This window comes from Muscardinus avellanarius, assembly GCF_963383645.1.
Source record: "Muscardinus avellanarius genome assembly, chromosome: 16".
NCBI classification, from domain to species: Eukaryota; Metazoa; Chordata; class Mammalia; order Rodentia; family Gliridae; genus Muscardinus; species Muscardinus avellanarius.
This window is the reverse complement of record NC_137802.1, coordinates 69122474-69139153: the sequence shown is the minus strand read 5'-3', so window position 1 is coordinate 69139153 and position 16680 is coordinate 69122474. Positions and strand designations below refer to the sequence as shown.

The following is a 16680-nucleotide window of genomic DNA, read 5'->3' as shown; positions in this document are numbered from 1 at the left end:
TCAGCTACTTAGTGAGGCCCGCTGCAACTCAGTGAGACCCGGTTTCAAAATAAAGAATAAAAAATAAGGCAGGGGGTATAGCTCAGAGGTCAAATGCCCCTGGGTTCCATCCCCAGACACACACCCCCAAAAAAAGGGCTGGGGATGTAGCTCGGAGATAGAATGCCCCCGAGTCCAATGCGCAGCACACACACAAAGTGTTTGGGATTTTACTGAAAAGCATGATCTGAGCAACCAGAGATTATAAAAAGTTCCAATAATGTGAACTTTCTAGATTTGGAAACCAAGATGATGTTGTATGACCACATCGTTCAAATGATCATTACTTTCTGAGATAAAGACTATCTCACCAAAAGCAAAGAGATGGATTTCAGAAAGAACTCCAGTTAAAAAAAAAAAAAAAAAAAAGAGGGGCTGGGGATATAGCTCATTGGCACAGCATTTGCTTGTCATGCATGATGGAGGCCCTGGATCCCATCCCCAGCACTGCCACAGGTAAATAAACAATAAAACAGACGGACCAGCAAAGCAGTGGCCGTATTAGACAAGGACCAGCAAAGCGGTGGCCATGTTAGAGAAGTTATAGTTAACTTGAGTCGCAATGTAGTCACAAAGGCTTGATGATTTTAGCCAACACCAGAAAATCCCACACAGAAACCAACACATTTCCTCTAACAGGTGTCCCCAACCTCAGGGCACTTTCCCCACGCTTCTGCTGTGACTGACAAGCAAGACCCCCTTCTGTCTACTGAGAGCTCTCTTAACAGATACATCCTGTTCTTGGACCACTGAACAGTCTGAAGGTTGTCCGAGCCCTCTGGTTCCCAAACTTCCAGCAGCTGGGGATCCTTACAAACACACGCATCACTAAGACGCCCTCGAGGATGGTGACACTCCCAGGGTACCAGGGAAAACAGACCCAACATCAGCTGCTGCCTCTTATTCACCCTTTTCCCACAGCACCTAGCCCCAGGTAGTGCTTAAGGTGCCTTGAAAGAAAATGAAGACAGGCACCTACGCGTCCACACACATGCAAATTCCCTGGGCTTTTCCATCCAGGTGATCTGTTGGTATCGCCATTTGGGGACCCCGCTACTGCCCCATTTTGGTGGCCCTGGCTCGGGATGGATCAGTGCAGCCTGAAAGCGAGGGGCTCCATTTCCGCGTGTTTATCTAAGCCAAGTGTTTTCCGTGGAATGGAGCAAGGTGGTCCTTGTTTGCAACCTCGGGGCCCTCGGGACACAGAAGGCCTCCCGCGCACACTGCTGGGGTCTCCCGACAGCTTCGCACGGTTCTGGGGCGAGGCCCTGCGGGGTGGGCCGGGTGGCGGCCTTCCTTCCCGTCGGCCCGCAGGTGCCTGCCGCTGTGGTTTTGAGCTCTGAGGATCTGCCAGGCCCCGCGGCCCGGCCTGGGGAGCGAGCGCTCCGCACCGCCGGCGCCCGCCTGCCCCACTCGGCGGCTGGGACCGAGTTTCCCGCCCCGCCGCCCGCCCGGAGCTTGGTGGCAGTCGAAGGCGGCTGAGACCGGCCCCAGCAGGTTGGAACCGGTCTGGGCCGGGCCGGAGGAGGAAGGGGGGAGGGAGAGGCCGCCTCGCGCTCTCCCTGCGCGCGTGACTCACGCTGGCCGCTGACGTCAGGCGTGCGCGCGCGGCGGGGGGGGCTCTACGTACGTGTAGTGCTGCGGTTTCTCGGGCTGTGCCTGCAGCACCTGAGCGGTAGCGGCCGGGGGCGCCGAGGAAGCTGCGGAGCCGCCGGGCCCGGGGCCCTTCGACATGGTCCTGTCTTCCTGCCTCTTCGCCGCTCCCCTTTTATTATTCAGTCTGCGCGGTCCGCGCCGAGGGCCCAGTGCGCCTGCGCCGCGCCAGGAGAACGTGAAGACCCCCCGCACGGAAGCAAGGGATGCTGGGAGTTGTAGTCCTCCTCGCGGCCGATAGTTTACAGGCTGCAGAGGGTTGCTGCCAAAGCGCGGGACCACAATACCCAGCGGTCCTTGCGGACGGTGTCCCGGATGCTGAGGCCCCGTGACGGCTTCTGGGAATTGCAGTCCAGCCCTCTGCTCGTCTTACCGCCGTCTTTTCGCTGTCACCGGGGAACCTTTCCTTGAAACTGGAGCCCTGGAGTAGGAGGGGGCCGGAGCTAGGGAGGCCCTAACGATCTCTACGAAATATTTTCCAAGTGTAATTTCACTCCAATAGCAATAATTATCTTGCCTTCATACTTGGGGCGGGACTAACCTGCGAGGCAAGAAGGAAAGTCGGCCTTCTTGAAGTCAGCTTGAGAAAGCTTTGCTCCAGAAGAGCTTCGGCACCGGTCCCACGCCTTGGCCGAGGCGCTTCATTAACATTTACCAACCCTGAAACCTGGAACGCCACCACTTAGGTCCCTTCTCAACTCGCACCTGGCCCCGCCAACTCGTTTCCAGTACATAACGGGCCACGGATGAACTTAATCTCCGTCCAGAATAGTGTCAGCCTCAGGAAGCATCACAGTCCAGCCCAGAGGGAAGGCTGCGTTTGAGAACCGGACGCGAGTTATACGCAGTCCATTCTAGTATCCTTTTCTGGACCCTAGCCCTTAACTAAGAAAGGTATTTTCCCCTTCCCATCTGCATCCACTCGGAAAATGGTTCACTTTGTAAGATAAGCCAGCCAGTTGTCCCAGACCTAGACAGCTGATATTCTGAGCTTTAAAATGTTCTTCATAAACCGGGCGTGGTGGCGCACGCTTGTAACCCCAGCATTCGGGAGGCTGAGATCGGAGGATCGCGGTTCGCGGACAGCCTCGCTACTTAGTGAGGCCCTCCTCAACTTAGTGAGACTCTGTTTCAAAATAAAGAATAAAAAAATAGGGCAGGGCCGGGCTTGATGGCGCACGCTTGTAATCCCTGCGCTTGGGAGGCGGAGACAGGAGGATCGCGCAGGTTTGAAGCCAGCCGCGCTGACTTAAGAGACCCTGTTTCCAAAAATAAAATAGGTCTGGGAGTGTAGCCCGAAGGTAGAAGGGCTTCCAGGAACCCCAGTACCAAAAAAAAGAAAAAAAAAAAAATTGGGCAGTGGGGGAGATCCATTGCCACTGGGTTCCATCCCCAGACACGCCCCCCCAAAAAAATTAATTTTTTTTTTTTTTTGGTGCTGGGGATGGAACCCAGAGGCTTCCTACCTTCGAGCTACACTCCCAGACCTGTTTTATATTTTATTTGGAAACAAGGTCATACTAAGTTGTTGAGAGCCTAAGTAGCTGAGGCTGACTTCGAACCTGCACGATCCTCCTTTCTCAGCCTCCCAAGTGCTGGGATTACAAGCGTGCACCACCACTCCTGGCTAAAAATGTTCTTCATAAGGTACAACGTCCATGGGTTTCATCTCCAGTTCCAGTAAATAAACAAACAAACAAATAAAAAAACAAACTTTTTTGTGGGGGTCTAGGGATGGAACCCAGAGGCATTTGACCTCCAAGCTACACCCTCAGCCCTTTTTTTTTTTTTTTTTGTGTGTGTGTGTGTGTGTGTGTGGGTTTGGGGATGGAACTCAGGGGCATTTGACCTCTGAGCTACACCCCCTGCCCTATTTTTTATTCTTTATTTTGAAACCGGGTCTCACTGAGTCCCAGCCCTATTTTTTATTCTTCATTTTGAAACAGGGTCTCACTAAGTTGCGGAGGGCCTCACTAAGTAGCTGAGACTGTCTGTGAACCACAATCCTCTGGCCTCAGCCTCCCGATTGCTGGGATTACAAGCATGCGCCACAACACCTGGATAATGAATAAACTTTAAACCAAATAAAATGTTCTTCATAGCCGGACATGGTGGTGCATATCTGTAATTCCAGTACTTGGGAGGCTGAGACTGGGGGGTCACAGGCTCAAAGATGGCCTCAGCTACTTGGCAACACTCTCGGCAATCTAGTGAGACCCTGTTTCAAAACAAAAAAGTAAAAACTACTAAGAACCTAGCTCAGAGGTAAAATGCTCCTGAGTTAAATCCTCAGTACCACTAAAAAAAAAAATTTTTTTTTTAAATAACTGGATCCAGGAATGGTGGCACATTCCTGTATACTAGTATCTGAGAAGCAGAAACAGGAGGATGGCAGATTCACAGCCAGTCTCAGCAATTTAATAAGAGCTTGTTTAAAATAAAAAATAAAATACGGCTGGAGGTATAGGACAAAGTTAGAACCCCTGTGTGACCTGGGCATGATGGCTAGACTTGTAATCCCAGTATCTGAGAGGCTGAGACAGGAAGACAGCAGGTTCTCAGCTAGGCTTAGCTACTTAGGCCCTTTGCAACTCAGTGGGACCCTGTTTCAAAATAAAGAACAAAAACTAGGGCTGGAGGTGTAGCTTGGAGGTAGAATGCCTCTGGGTTCCATCCCCATTACCCCCCCCCACACACACACACACAGGACCAAGCAAACCAGGGGTTGGGGAGAGGTGGCGCACCCTGTTTCAAAATAAAGAACAAAAACTAGGGCTGGGGGTGTAGCTCAGAGGTAGAATGCCTTTGGGTTCCATCCCCAGTACTGAAGAAAAAAAAAATACAAGCGGGGGGGGGGGGGAGTGGTGGCACACTCTTGTAATCCCATCATTTGGGAGGCTGAGACAGGAGGATCCTATTTCAAGAATAGCCTCAGCTACTTAGTGAGGCCCTCTGAAATTTAGTGAGACCCTGTCTCAAAATAAAGAATAAAAAGTCAGGTGTGGTGGTGCACGCTTGTAATCCCAGCATTTGGGAGGCTAAGACTGGAGGATCATGGCTCGTGGACAGCCTCAGCTATTTAGTGAGGCCCTCTGCAACTCAGTGAGACCCTGTTTCAAAATAAAGAATAAACCAGGCGTGGTGGCAGACCCTTGTAATCCCACGTTTGGGAGGCAGAGACAGGAGGATTGCGCAGGTTTGAAGCCAGCTGCGCTGGCTTAAGAGACCCTGTTTCCAAATAAAAATATAAAAAAATAGGTCTGGGAGTGTAGCCCAGAGGTAGAAGGGTTTCCGGGAACCCCAATACCACCAATAAATAAATAAAGAATAAAAAATTAAAAATAGGGCAGGGAGTGTAGCTCGGAGGTCGAATGCCCCTGGGTTCCATCCCCAGACCCACACACACACACACACACAAAAAGACTAAAATAGGGCTGGGTATACCTCGGAAGTAGAATGCTCCTGGGTTCCAACCCTGTTTTACCATACACACACACACACAAAAGAAATAGCTATTTTTCAAATTGCACATCTTTCTTTTTTTTTTTTTTTTTTTTTTTGGTGGTACTGGGGTTCCTGGAAGCCCTTCTTCCTCCGGGCTACACTCCCAGACCTATTTAATTTTTTTTAAAATTTGGAAACAGGGTCTCTTAAACCAGCGAGGCTGGCTCCGAACCTGTGCGATCCTCCTGTCTCCGCCTCCCAAGCGCGGGGATTACAAGCGTGCGCCACCACGCCCGGCAAATTGCACATCTTTCTGCACTACTAATATTGATACAAGACCTCCTTACCTCCTTTTTTTTTTTTTTTTTTTTTTGGTGGTACTGAGGGTAGAATACTCCCCCCCCTTTTTTTTTTTAATTTGGAAACAAGGTCTCACTAAGTTGCTGAGAGCCTAAGTAGCTGAGGCTGGCCTCAAACCTGCACGATCCACCTGTCTCGGCCTCCCAAGTACTGGAATTACAAGTGTGTGCCACCACACCTGGCGTCCTCAGCCTTTTTTTTTTTTTTTTTTTTTTGGTGGTACTGAGGACGGAACCCAGGGGCCTTCTACCTCCAGGCTACACTTCCAGACCTATTTTATATTTTCTTTTATTTGGAAACAGGATCTCTTAAAAGCCAGCTGAGGCTGGATCATCCTGTCTCAGCCTCCCAAGTGCATCCTAAGCCTTTTTAAATTAAAAAAAAAAAACCTTTTATAGTACTGGGTATTGAACCCAGGAGCATTCTACCTCTGAGCTATCTATCCCCAGTTCTTTTATTTTTATTTTGAAACAGGGTCTCACCAGGTTAATGAGAGTCTCTCTATTAGTAGAGGCTGGCCTAAAACCTTTTCTCCTCTTGTCTCAGCCTCCCAAATACTGGGATTATAGGTGTGTACCACCACGCTTTGCTTAATTTTTTTTTTTTTAATTTTGAGACATAGTCTTAGTTGCTCCTGCTGGCCTCTCACTTAACAATCCTTCTGCTTCAGACTCTGAAGTTGCTGGAATTACAGATTTGTGCCCTTGAAACCAACCAACTTGTGTGTGTGTGTGTGTGTGTGTGTGTGTGTGTGTGGTACTGGGGGTGGAACCCAGAGGCTTTCTACCTCCGGGCTATACTCCCAGACCTTTTTTATATTTTATTTGGAAACAGGGTCTTACTAAGTTTCTGAAAGCCTCACTAAGTAGCTGAGGCTGGCTTCGAACTCGTGCGATCCTCCTGTTTCAGCCTCCCAAGCGCAGGGATTACAAGTGTGCACCACCACGCCCGGCTTACCAACTTTTTAATAATTAAAATTATTAAATGAATCTGAGTCGGAACTATAGAGTAGAATGTCCAAAGCTTTATTTCAATGTGTCCGTGTGTGTGGGGAGAGGGTAACTGTGGATTGAGCCCGGGGCATTGTACCTCTGAGCTATGTCCCCAGATCTATTTTATTTTTACTTTGAAACAGGGTCTTGCTATATTGATGTGAGTCTCACTACATACTGAGACTGTTCTCAAACCTGAGATCCTCCTGTCTCAGCCTCCTAAAACCTGGAATTACAAGTGTGTGCCACCATGCCTGGCTTCTATTTCAATTTTCTAGGCTTTGCTTGGCTAGTCTTAACCTTAAGCCTGATTTGATATTTTATACACTTGAAGCACCTCAAGAACTTAGTGTTGCCAGCTATTCAAGACATTTATTTAGACAAAGAAAGTTGCATTTTTACACATTTGTCTTGTTTCTTTTTGGAAGCAATACCTGCCCGCCGAGCAAGGTGGCCAATGTCTATAATCCCAGTATTTGGGAGGCTGAAACAGTAGGATCACAGTCAAGGGCAGCATAGGCAATTTAGTGAGACCTTGTCTCAAAATAAAAAATAAAAATCACCGGAAGTGTAGCTTAGTGGTAGGGTTCCCCTGTGTTTAATCCCCAGTGCCATTAGAAGAACAAACCAAAAAAATTAATAACTACCAGGTATATCATTAAACACGAATACACATAACTTTTAGTTATCTTTTGTTTATCCTTAATGGACATATAAATACTATAATGAGATTGTTCCCTTTCTTGCTGTCGTTATTTCAATGCAGTTGAGTCACATAATTCAAGAAATATGTTGGCAAGTTGGTTACTTCTTAAGTATAGTCAAATCACAAAATATCTTGTGACAACCTAAACATTACAAGACAGTACTTCTGAAATCATTACTGATACTTATTTGTGTCTGTTACCCCAACATAAGTATTTCTTGTTGATTAAAAAAGTATAAATACTGTCCTTGACAATATAACATGATTTAAACTGAATGCCAGTTCTCACGCCACGAACTTTATGATTCAAATGTTATGAAGAGCAAATAATCCAGGGAACACATTTTATTTTACATTGGAAAATATATACAAAACTTTCCTTAGCCTCTCCTCTTTTGCTTTAGCTTGATGCAAATTAGCTCTGGCTCCTGTCCACCCGGACTTTCTTAAATCCAGATAGGGACCAATGCAATTCATTTGCATTGACTTTCTATTGTAGAGCTTTGGAACCAAGGGAAGGATCCAAACATAGCTCCATTTTATCCAATCAGAAGAGCTGCTTGGTGCTAAACTCTGATTCGTCCATTTCTCTTCGCAGCCAGCCAATCAGGAGGCAACTTTAACAGCCAATCAGCGGCCTAAGTTCCCACCAATCAAAGAACAGGGCCGGAGCACGGCCTTTGTGTCGGGGGAGTCAGCGCGTCGGCGAAAGTGCCCGCCAATAGAAAAAGTCGTTGGTGTATGCAAATAAGGGTCCTGTGACGCAGAGACGCAGCGTGAAGCGTGGGTATAAAAGTGCAGGCGTCGGGGGGGCCTGGAGCGCAGAGCGGTTTGGTCTTTCGTTGGGCCGGCGTCGTTCTCTCGCTCGGCGGCTGCGGTTCCTCCCTGGGCGGCAGCGGCGGCGGCGCAGCGGTCGGAGAAGCAGCCGAGGACTTGGGTGTGGGTGAGCGTGGTGGGTTTGCGAGGACTCGAGGCCCCGCGGCCGTTGGGGCCGCGGCCGTTGGGGGCCGATGGCCGGGCGGGGTGCGCGGCGGCGGGCCGCGGGCGGGAGGCCGGGCGGCGTCCCCTGGGGCCGCGCTCCGGACCCGCGTGTCCGCCGCCTCCCGGGCGCGGCTCCGAGAGCCCGCCGCCGCGGCCGGGCCTCCGCCCGTCGAGGGGGGAGGTGGCTCCTCCCCGCGCGCCCCCTCCCGGCGCCGCTCTCCGCGGCCTGAGTCACTGGGGGAGGGGAGGCGGTCCCCGGCCCTCCGCCGCCGCGAGGGGGGGCCCTCGCGCCCCGCGGAGCCCCGCGGCCTGACGTCCCGGGCCGTCGCTCCAGGTGAGAGAAAATGGCCCGAACCAAGCAGACTGCGCGCAAGTCCACCGGTGGGAAGGCTCCCCGCAAGCAGCTGGCGACCAAGGCGGCCCGCAAGAGCGCCCCCTCCACCGGCGGCGTGAAGAAGCCGCACCGCTACAGGTAGGCGGGCGGGCGGGCGGGCGGGCGGGCGGGCGGGCGGGCGGCGCCCGGGCGGCCGTGACGCCGCGCTCCTTGCAGGCCCGGCACCGTGGCGCTCCGCGAGATCCGCCGCTACCAGAAGTCGACCGAGCTGCTGATCCGGAAGCTGCCCTTCCAGAGGCTGGTGCGCGAGATCGCGCAGGACTTCAAGACCGACCTGCGCTTCCAGAGCGCCGCCATCGGCGCCCTCCAGGTAAGGGGCGAGGCCCGCGGCGGGGCGCGCGGCCGCCGCGGGGCGCTAACGGTGTGTGTGGCTCTTGTCCTCGCAGGAGGCTAGCGAGGCGTACCTGGTGGGTTTGTTTGAAGACACTAACCTGTGTGCCATCCACGCCAAGAGAGTCACCATCATGCCCAAAGACATCCAGTTGGCTCGCCGGATACGGGGGGAGAGAGCTTAAGGGGAGGCAGTTTTTATGGCGTTTTGTAGTAAATTCTGTAAAATACTTTGGTTTAATTTGTGACTTTTTTTGTAAGAAATTGTTTATAATATGTTGCATTTGTACTTAAGTCATTCCATCTTTCACTCAGGATGAATGCGAAAAGTGACTGTTCACAGGCCTCAGTGAGAGCACTTGCTCAGGAGGGACGCGTTGCTAATGTGCAGACGGGATGGGTGATACTCTGCTTCTCATGCATGTTTCTGTATGTTGATGACTTGTTGGGTAGCTACTAAGGTACTAGAATTGATAATAAATGTGTACAGGGTCCTTTTGCAATAAAACTGGTTATGACTTGATCCAAGTGTTTAACAATTGGGGCTGTTAAGTCTGACCATACATCACTGTGATAGAATGTGGGCTTTTTCAAGGGTGAAGATACAAGTCTTAACCACAGTGTAACTTACAGTTTCCTAAAAAAAAAAAAAAGTAAACCTGGCAGCTATAGAATACACTATGTGCATTTATAATAGCTATTTTATATATTGTAGTGTCAACATTTTTAAATTAAATGTTTTACATTCACAAGTGGTGGGGAGTCTTGTCATTAAGATGTGTGTAATTTTAGAGTCCAGTTGGTTTTCTAACTAGAGACTGCACTTGTTTTCAGAGTAGTAAAATGCTATGTGTAATATACCTTGCATAAGTCCTCATTCTACCACATGTTAACTAACCCTCTAGCTGATAATGCAAACACTAACTGGGGGATTTTATTTATAAGGGCTCTAGAATAAAAGAACAAGTTATTCACACCAGCATCATCTGTTACTAATAATCTACACTAGGTAGTGCAGCTTTTCATTGTGGTGTGGTTGGTCGCATAGGTTTTTTTTCTCCTCTACTAAGGAAACAATACCAAGGTTCCTTCTTTTCCTTGTGGAGTGTAAATGTGGGGGAGGATCACACAGCTCCAGCTGTTGAACCTCTGCCAATTAAGATGGTGTCAGTTTAGGTTACATCTGGTTACTGTCCTGGGAAAATCCCTTTTCTAGAGATGGCCTTCCAAGTGGTTTTTAAATTTATCCTATTGAAGTTTTTAGGTCAATTATGTATGTTGACTAAATTTACAAATAAACTCGTTTCTCCAACTAAGGTGTCAAAAAACCTAAATTGAATGTATGAAGCTTTACTATATATCCATTACCTAGGTTCCTGTATATTTTTACTGAGGCTGACCTCATAGGCTCTCCTGTATATTTTTGAGCTTAGATTATTTTACCTATTGCTTGGTAGATGAGCCATTTAACAAAGAAAGCATGTAAACAACCCTGTGTGCTCTATAAAAGATGCCATGATGTAGCTCAGTGGTAAATGCTTGGCCTAGCATGCAAGAAGGCCTTGGGTGTAATCCCCAGTGCCTGCACAAAAGCCCCAATAAAACCATGATGTATTACAGTGTGGGCTTATGACAAAATGTTGATAGCCCCCTCCCAATAGCGTTCAAAAACTAGGTTGCTTTTATTAGAAGGGAAGCAGATTTTGAGTTGAATTTTGAGTCTTTAATGGATCTGAAACTGACTGGGCTTCTTAAAAATCTTAATCCAAATTAACAAAGCCTGTGGGTGTGTGGAATAGGTGGTTTTATGCCACCTGTTCAGCGTGAAGCCAATATTCTTGAGCAGTTGAGGATTGCTCAGAAAGCAGTGCTTTAGAATATCAGCAAGACATGGGCATAAGACCAGTTTTCAAGAGCATTCCAGTGAAGCCCATGCATACAGAAGTTCAAGTTCGAAGCATGTAAGAGCCAGGTATGGTGAGTGGTGTATACCTGTACTCCCATCATTACTTGGGAGGCTGAGGCAGGAGGATCACAGGTTTGTGGTCAATCTCTACAACTTAGACCCTCTTTTAAAATAGTAAAAGGGCCGGGGGTTATAGCTCAGCATGCCCCTTGGTTCAATGCCCAGTACCACATAATGTGTAAAGGCAAAATAAAGCATCTGTATGAAGGGGTCAAAGATATGGAATCCAGTATCTTCCAACTAGATTTCTAGGCAATATCAGACTAGCAAGGTTTTTTTTTTAATTGCTGAACCAGACTGACCCTAGGCATTGAAATTCTGTGCTCAGGAGTGGGGCTTGAAAGCAGAGAAACGGCCATTAACTTGCTGGGTAAATACTTGATCCCAGTCCTGCTGCTTATTGAAGGCTCTCAGAAGCTTCTGCTCAAGTGTAGAGCAAATGGGTTTCCACACTTGGCTCAAGCACACAACCCAGGAAACAGGTATTTTTTGGTTCTAGAAGGTGTCCATGTAGCGTCCTTGGGTGAGGGCAATGGACCATTGGAATCTGTGAGGAGGAAAGCCAAAGTTGAAGCTGATGGAGGTGTATCCTGTGTCCTTGATGGATGAGACAAAAATAAAGCTTTGTAAGGTTTGAGATTTTTCTTACCTTGTTAATGGTTTTTATTTGAATGTCTTAGAGCTTTGCCTTCCAGCTGGTGGGTGGGGAACGAACACATTTTGTAGAAACTGGGCAAATGTGTGTGAAATTTTTTTGTGGTGCTGGGGATTGAACCCAGGGGCATTCTACATACACAGTTGATTCTGGGCTAAGCAGGGATATTTTTCCAAGAATTCTGCCTCAGGTGTCCACTGGTGAGTGTAACTGCATTTGGGAAAAAGGGGAGGAGGGGGACAGGAGAGGCAATGGGGACTGCCTCACCAAGGGCGCCTCTGGATTCTGGTCTACAACTTTGCACAGATAGCTTCCAGTCACCTTCCTGAAGGCTCAAACTAGGACCAGGGAGGCTTGGTTCCAGACCTCTGGCACTCTTAAGCCCTTGCAGCTTACCTGGTCCACACTGCCTGCGCTAGAAACAGAGGGAAGGAGAATAGGCCTAAGGCCGGCCTGGTGCAGTCCGTGTTCTTAACCCTTCCTCAGGCAGTGCTGATCCCCAACCGGGGACCTCTGACCTCTGTCCTCAGAGGACAGGAAAATGGGCTTTGAGTTCACTGAATTTATTTGGGAGGGGGAGGACCGTCCTGGGGATTGAACCCAGGTCCTCACGTGGGCTTGGCAATTGCTCTGAGTATCCCCAGCAAGTGGGCTCAGCTGCTGTTCTCCAACCTGGCTCCATGCCCAACTGCTTCCTGCCTGGGGTGGGGCGGGGGCTGGAGTCTGAGCAGCGAGGAAGCAGGCCCTTTCTCCTGGATCACCATCAGGTAGAGCTTTCCAGGGGGGAAATGGCAGAACGCAGCTGGGCCATTGAGTCAGCAAAAAAATCCGGTGCTGGCTGGGCTTTCAGCTTCTGCAGGATGGTCTCGCAGCCTGTTTGGGGTCAGCGCCTCGCCTGTGCCAGACTTGCCCACCGCAAGGATGGGCTGGTGAGTTCCCACTCCACCTGCAGTTGTCTTACTGGAGGTCCTGTGGTCGTCTAGGCATGAAAACTTTGAGCCCACATTCTTAGCATCGACCCTTCCCCTGCATCGCCATCCTGTGGATGGGAGCGTTCCAGTCACCTCACCAAAGGAATCACAGTCCGCTTCCCTGAGGCACAGGTCAGTCTCTGGCTACAGTCCCAGTGGCACCTTGCCTCGACCTCATGGCCGCCTCCTTCCTTCACCCCAATGGTTCTCCTGCCTGCCCTCTGTGGGCTTTGCTCAGGGAGATGAGCTCACGTCAAGGATGTCACCAACACCGGGCGTGGTGGCGCACACTTGTAATCCCAGCACTTGGGAGGCTGAGACTGGAGGATGGCGGTTCGCGGACAGCCTCAGCTACTTAGGCCCTTTGCAACTCAGACCCTGTTTCAAAATAAAGAATAAAAAATTGGGCTGGGGGTGTAGCTCGGAGGTCAAATGCCCTGGGTTCCAGCCCCAGACCTGCAAAAGAATAAAAAAATAGGGTTGGGGGTGTATTCATTTTGAGTCACCCCCCATGCCGTTTTGGCATGGGGCTGTATTTCTATTTTCTGTATTTCTGTCTAATAAACTTTAAATCTTCAAAAAAAAAAAAAAGGGTTGGGGTGTGTAGCTCAGAAGTAGAGTTGTCCCTGGCTTCAATCCCCAGTGCCAGAAGTAAAAGACTGGGTGGCAGAGTAGGCCCAGGCAGGTGGCTGGCCTTTGGATTTTCACTTCATCAGCGGGTATGAGGAAGGCCGCAGGCGTCGGTGGATACAACTAGAATGGTTTGGGTTGTATACTGAGGGGCTGTGCGATGAGGGCCAGAGGTGGTGTCCTTCGTCCTGGGGGACTCCTGATCTCTGTCCTGCTGAGTGCCCCGCAGCCTCTGCAAGTCCCCTGGAGACACCACCGCTGCTTCAAGTAAAGGGCCACAGAACCTGCATGTGATCTCACCTGAGTACCATGCCGTATCCAGTAGGGGCCTGTCTTACAGGGCAGACACGCCTAGGAGCTGTACTTACCCATCTTTCCTGAGCAGAAGCACCCACAAACACCATGGAGGAAGCTAAGAGGGTCTCCAGTCTCCCCCTCCTGGGAAGCAAAAGGAGGCAGCTTCAGGGAGGCTGTGGCTCCTAGAGGGTTGGAAGGCCACACATGCTCTGAGAAGGGGTGCAGAGGGGACCCGGGGACAAGGATCTGGGACCTCAGCAGCTACTGCCAGCGCTCACCCAGGGTGCTGCAATTCCAGGAGTATGTGTAGTGGGATGGAAGCAGGCAGAAGAGGAGCCGTCCACCTCAGGCGCGTACTGGTGACAAGGCCCTGCAAGGAGAGGCAGGCCGGCTGCAGGCTTGGGGCTGAGGCTGTGTGAAGGACGTGCCTATCCCTATGAGGCGGTACTTTGGCTCCACAACCCTATTCCCTTTCCACTTCCGCTGGTGGACATACTGAGCTAGCTGCAAGACTTTCCCCAGGAGCCCCTCGATGGCTCACACGGAGCCCTTAAGCAGAGGGGACAGGATGGGCTCGGCCCAAGTCCTAGGCATCCCAGGACCCAGTGTCCTGTGTGAGCCGCAGCGCTTCCCCTCCCCAGCTCCCAGCCCTCTGCTAGTCAGCCCTCCTGCCCGCCTCTGGGAGCCAGAGGCCTGGGCATCGACAGTGGCAGCTGCAGCTTTCTGACCAGAGCAGGTGCCAGAAGAAACAGCCAAGAGAGCCACAGCCCAGAGCTGCCAACCACATCTTAGTCTGGACCTGCTCCCTGGCTATCAGAAGGGTAGTCACAGCCTAGAGAACAGGCACTTCAGGTCAGGGCGGCCACGAAATGAAGACGAGGCCTGCAGCTGGTTTCTCTGAGCAGGGGCATGTCAGGCCAGGGGGCACAAGAGTGGGGGTTCCCAAGGCAGGGCCTGAGTCTCACCTTCCCCTGGAGTCATGCCTGGTAGGTACCCAGCAGAAGCTCGAGAGTGTGTGCTGAGCAGACCAAATGGCCCTGGCAGCCCCACTGCACAGCAGGCTGGTCTTGCTCCGGGCATTCTTGGCAAAGAATCAGGCTGGTTCCCAAGAGCTTTATTTATTTTTTTTCTTTTGGTACTGGAGATTGAACCCAGGGGCATCTACCTCTGAGCTACAGCCTCCCCCCACCCCTGCCCAGTTGCTGAGGCTGCGAACCTACATTCCTCCTGTGTCAGATTCCTAAGTACTGGGAGTATAAAAGTGTACCACCACACCAGCCACCACACCCAGCTGAGCTTTGTATCTTTTTTTTTTTTTTTTTTTGGTGGTACTGGGGATGGAGCCCAGAGGCTTTCTACCTCCGAGCAAAACTCCCATACCTATTTTATATATTATTTGGAAATAGGGTCTCACTAAGTTACCGAGAGCCTCACCAAGTAGCTGAGGCTGGCTTCGAACCTGTGCGATCCTCCGGTCTTAGCCTCCCAAGTGCGGAGATTACAAGCGTGCGCCACCACGCCCGGCCTGAGCTTTGTATCTTGTTTAATAGGCAGAGACTGGCAGAGCAGAGGCTGCAGCAGTGCAGGTACTCATGGGGACAGGATCATGGGCAGAGAATAGACTCAAGCAGACAGACACAAGTTGTAAGGCCCAGTTCTTCCACCTGGGTGAGTTCTTTATCATGCCTCTTCATCTATAAAATGGGGATGATAAGCCGAGCGTGGTGACACGTGTCTGTAATTTCAGGATTTGAGAGGCTGAGACAAGAGCAGCGCAGGTTTGTAGCCAGCCTCATCTACTTAGTAAGGCTCTCCGTGGCTTAGCGAGACCCTGCTTCCAAATAAAAAATAAAAAAGGGGCCAGGTGTGGTGGCGCACGCTTGTAATCCCAGCATTTGAGAGGCTGAGACAGGATCACGGTTTGCTGCCAGCCTCGGCTACTCAGGCCCTTTGCAACTCAGTGAGACCGTGTTTCAAAATAAATAAAGAATAAAAAACAGGGATGCGGGTGTAGCTTGGAGGTAGAATGCCCCTGGGTTCCAGCCCCAGTACTAACTTCAAAAAACTAAACTAAAATAGGGGGCCAAGTGTGGTGGCACATGCTTGTAATCCCAGCATTCGTCGTGGTTTGCAGACAGCCTCAGCTACTTAGCGAGGCTCTTAGTAACTCAGTAAGACCCTATTTCAAAAACTTAGGAAAAAAAAAAAAGACTAACAACTAGGTCTGAAGGTGTAGCTCGGAGGTAGAATGCCCCCTGGGTTTTATCCACCATACTGCAAGAAAAAAAATTAATAAAATAAAATAGGGCTGGGAGTGTAACCCAGAAGTAGTAGGCCCCTGGGTTCCATCCAGGGCTGGGGGTGTAGCTCAGAGGTAAAATGCTTCAATTCAATCCCAATTACCATATAAATAAATACATAAGAAATAAAAGTACCTATTCAGTATGTTTGTAAGGATTTTTTCGTGTGTGTGTGTGTGTGTGTGTGTGTGTGTGTGTGTGTGTGTTTTGCTGGGCATTAAACACAGGCACATTCTACCTCTAAGCTATTTCCTCAGCCCCATTAAAAAATGTTTTTGTTGGTTTTTGTTTTTGCCATACTGGGGGTGGAACCCAGAAGCATCCTGCCTCTGAGCTACACCTCAAGCCTTATTTTTTATTCTTTATTTTGAAACCGGGTCTCACTGAGTTGCAAAGGGCCTCATTAAGTAGCTGAGGCTGTCCTCGAACCACGATCCTCCTGTCTCAGCCTCCCTAATGCTGGGATTACAAGCGTGCTCCACCACACCTGGCTTATTCTTTATTTTGAGACAAGGTCTTACTACGTTGCAGAGTGCCTCACTAAGTAGCTGAGGCTGTCTGGGAACTGCAATCCTCCAATCTCGGCCTCCCGAATGCTGTAATTACAAGCATGTGCCATCATGCCTGGCCTTTTTTTTTTTTTTAAGGTTTATTGCAGGGCCTGGTAGCGCATACTTGTAATCCCAGCATTCGGGAGGATGTGATCTGAGGATTGCAGTTGGCAGACAGCCTCAGCTATTTAGTGAGGCCCTCTGCAACTTAGTGAGACCCTGTTTCAAAATAAAGAATAAAAAATAGGGCTGGGGAGCCAGGTGTGGTGGCGCACACATGTAATCCTAGTGCTTGGGAGGCTGAGACAGGAGGATCGTACAGGTTCAAAGCCAGCCTCAGCTACTTAGTGAGGCTTTCAGCAACTTAGTGAGACCCTGTTTCCAAATAAAATATAAAAAAAAGGTCTGGGA

The 16680-nt window shown here is 49.9% G+C and overlaps 2 protein-coding genes across 3 annotated transcripts in view; one reads left to right on the top strand and one right to left on the bottom strand.

Annotated features, from left to right (window-relative positions):
• The window catches only part of UNK (unk zinc finger), a gene marked incomplete at both ends in the record, with an annotated part of 36742 nt that extends 34954 nt beyond the window's left edge, over positions 1-1788 (bottom strand). Inside the window, one exon of one of the 2 annotated variants that reach the window (XM_080713750.1) lies at positions 1670-1788. In XM_080713750.1, the coding sequence (XP_080569876.1) occupies positions 1670-1773 (104 nt within the window). The remainder of the gene's footprint in view (positions 1-1669) is intronic. The other variant, XM_080713749.1, reaches the window with a different exon arrangement.
• Positions 1789-8519: 6731 nt separating this feature from the next.
• H3-3B (H3.3 histone B) lies at positions 8520-9084 on the top strand (the record flags this gene model as incomplete). The annotated part of the gene is made up of 3 exons (XM_080712427.1): positions 8520-8647; positions 8726-8879; positions 8956-9084. 3 exons carry the CDS (start codon positions 8520-8522, stop codon positions 9082-9084), a joined length of 411 nt encoding a protein of 136 aa, XP_080568553.1.
• Positions 9085-16680: the final 7596 nt, after the last annotated feature.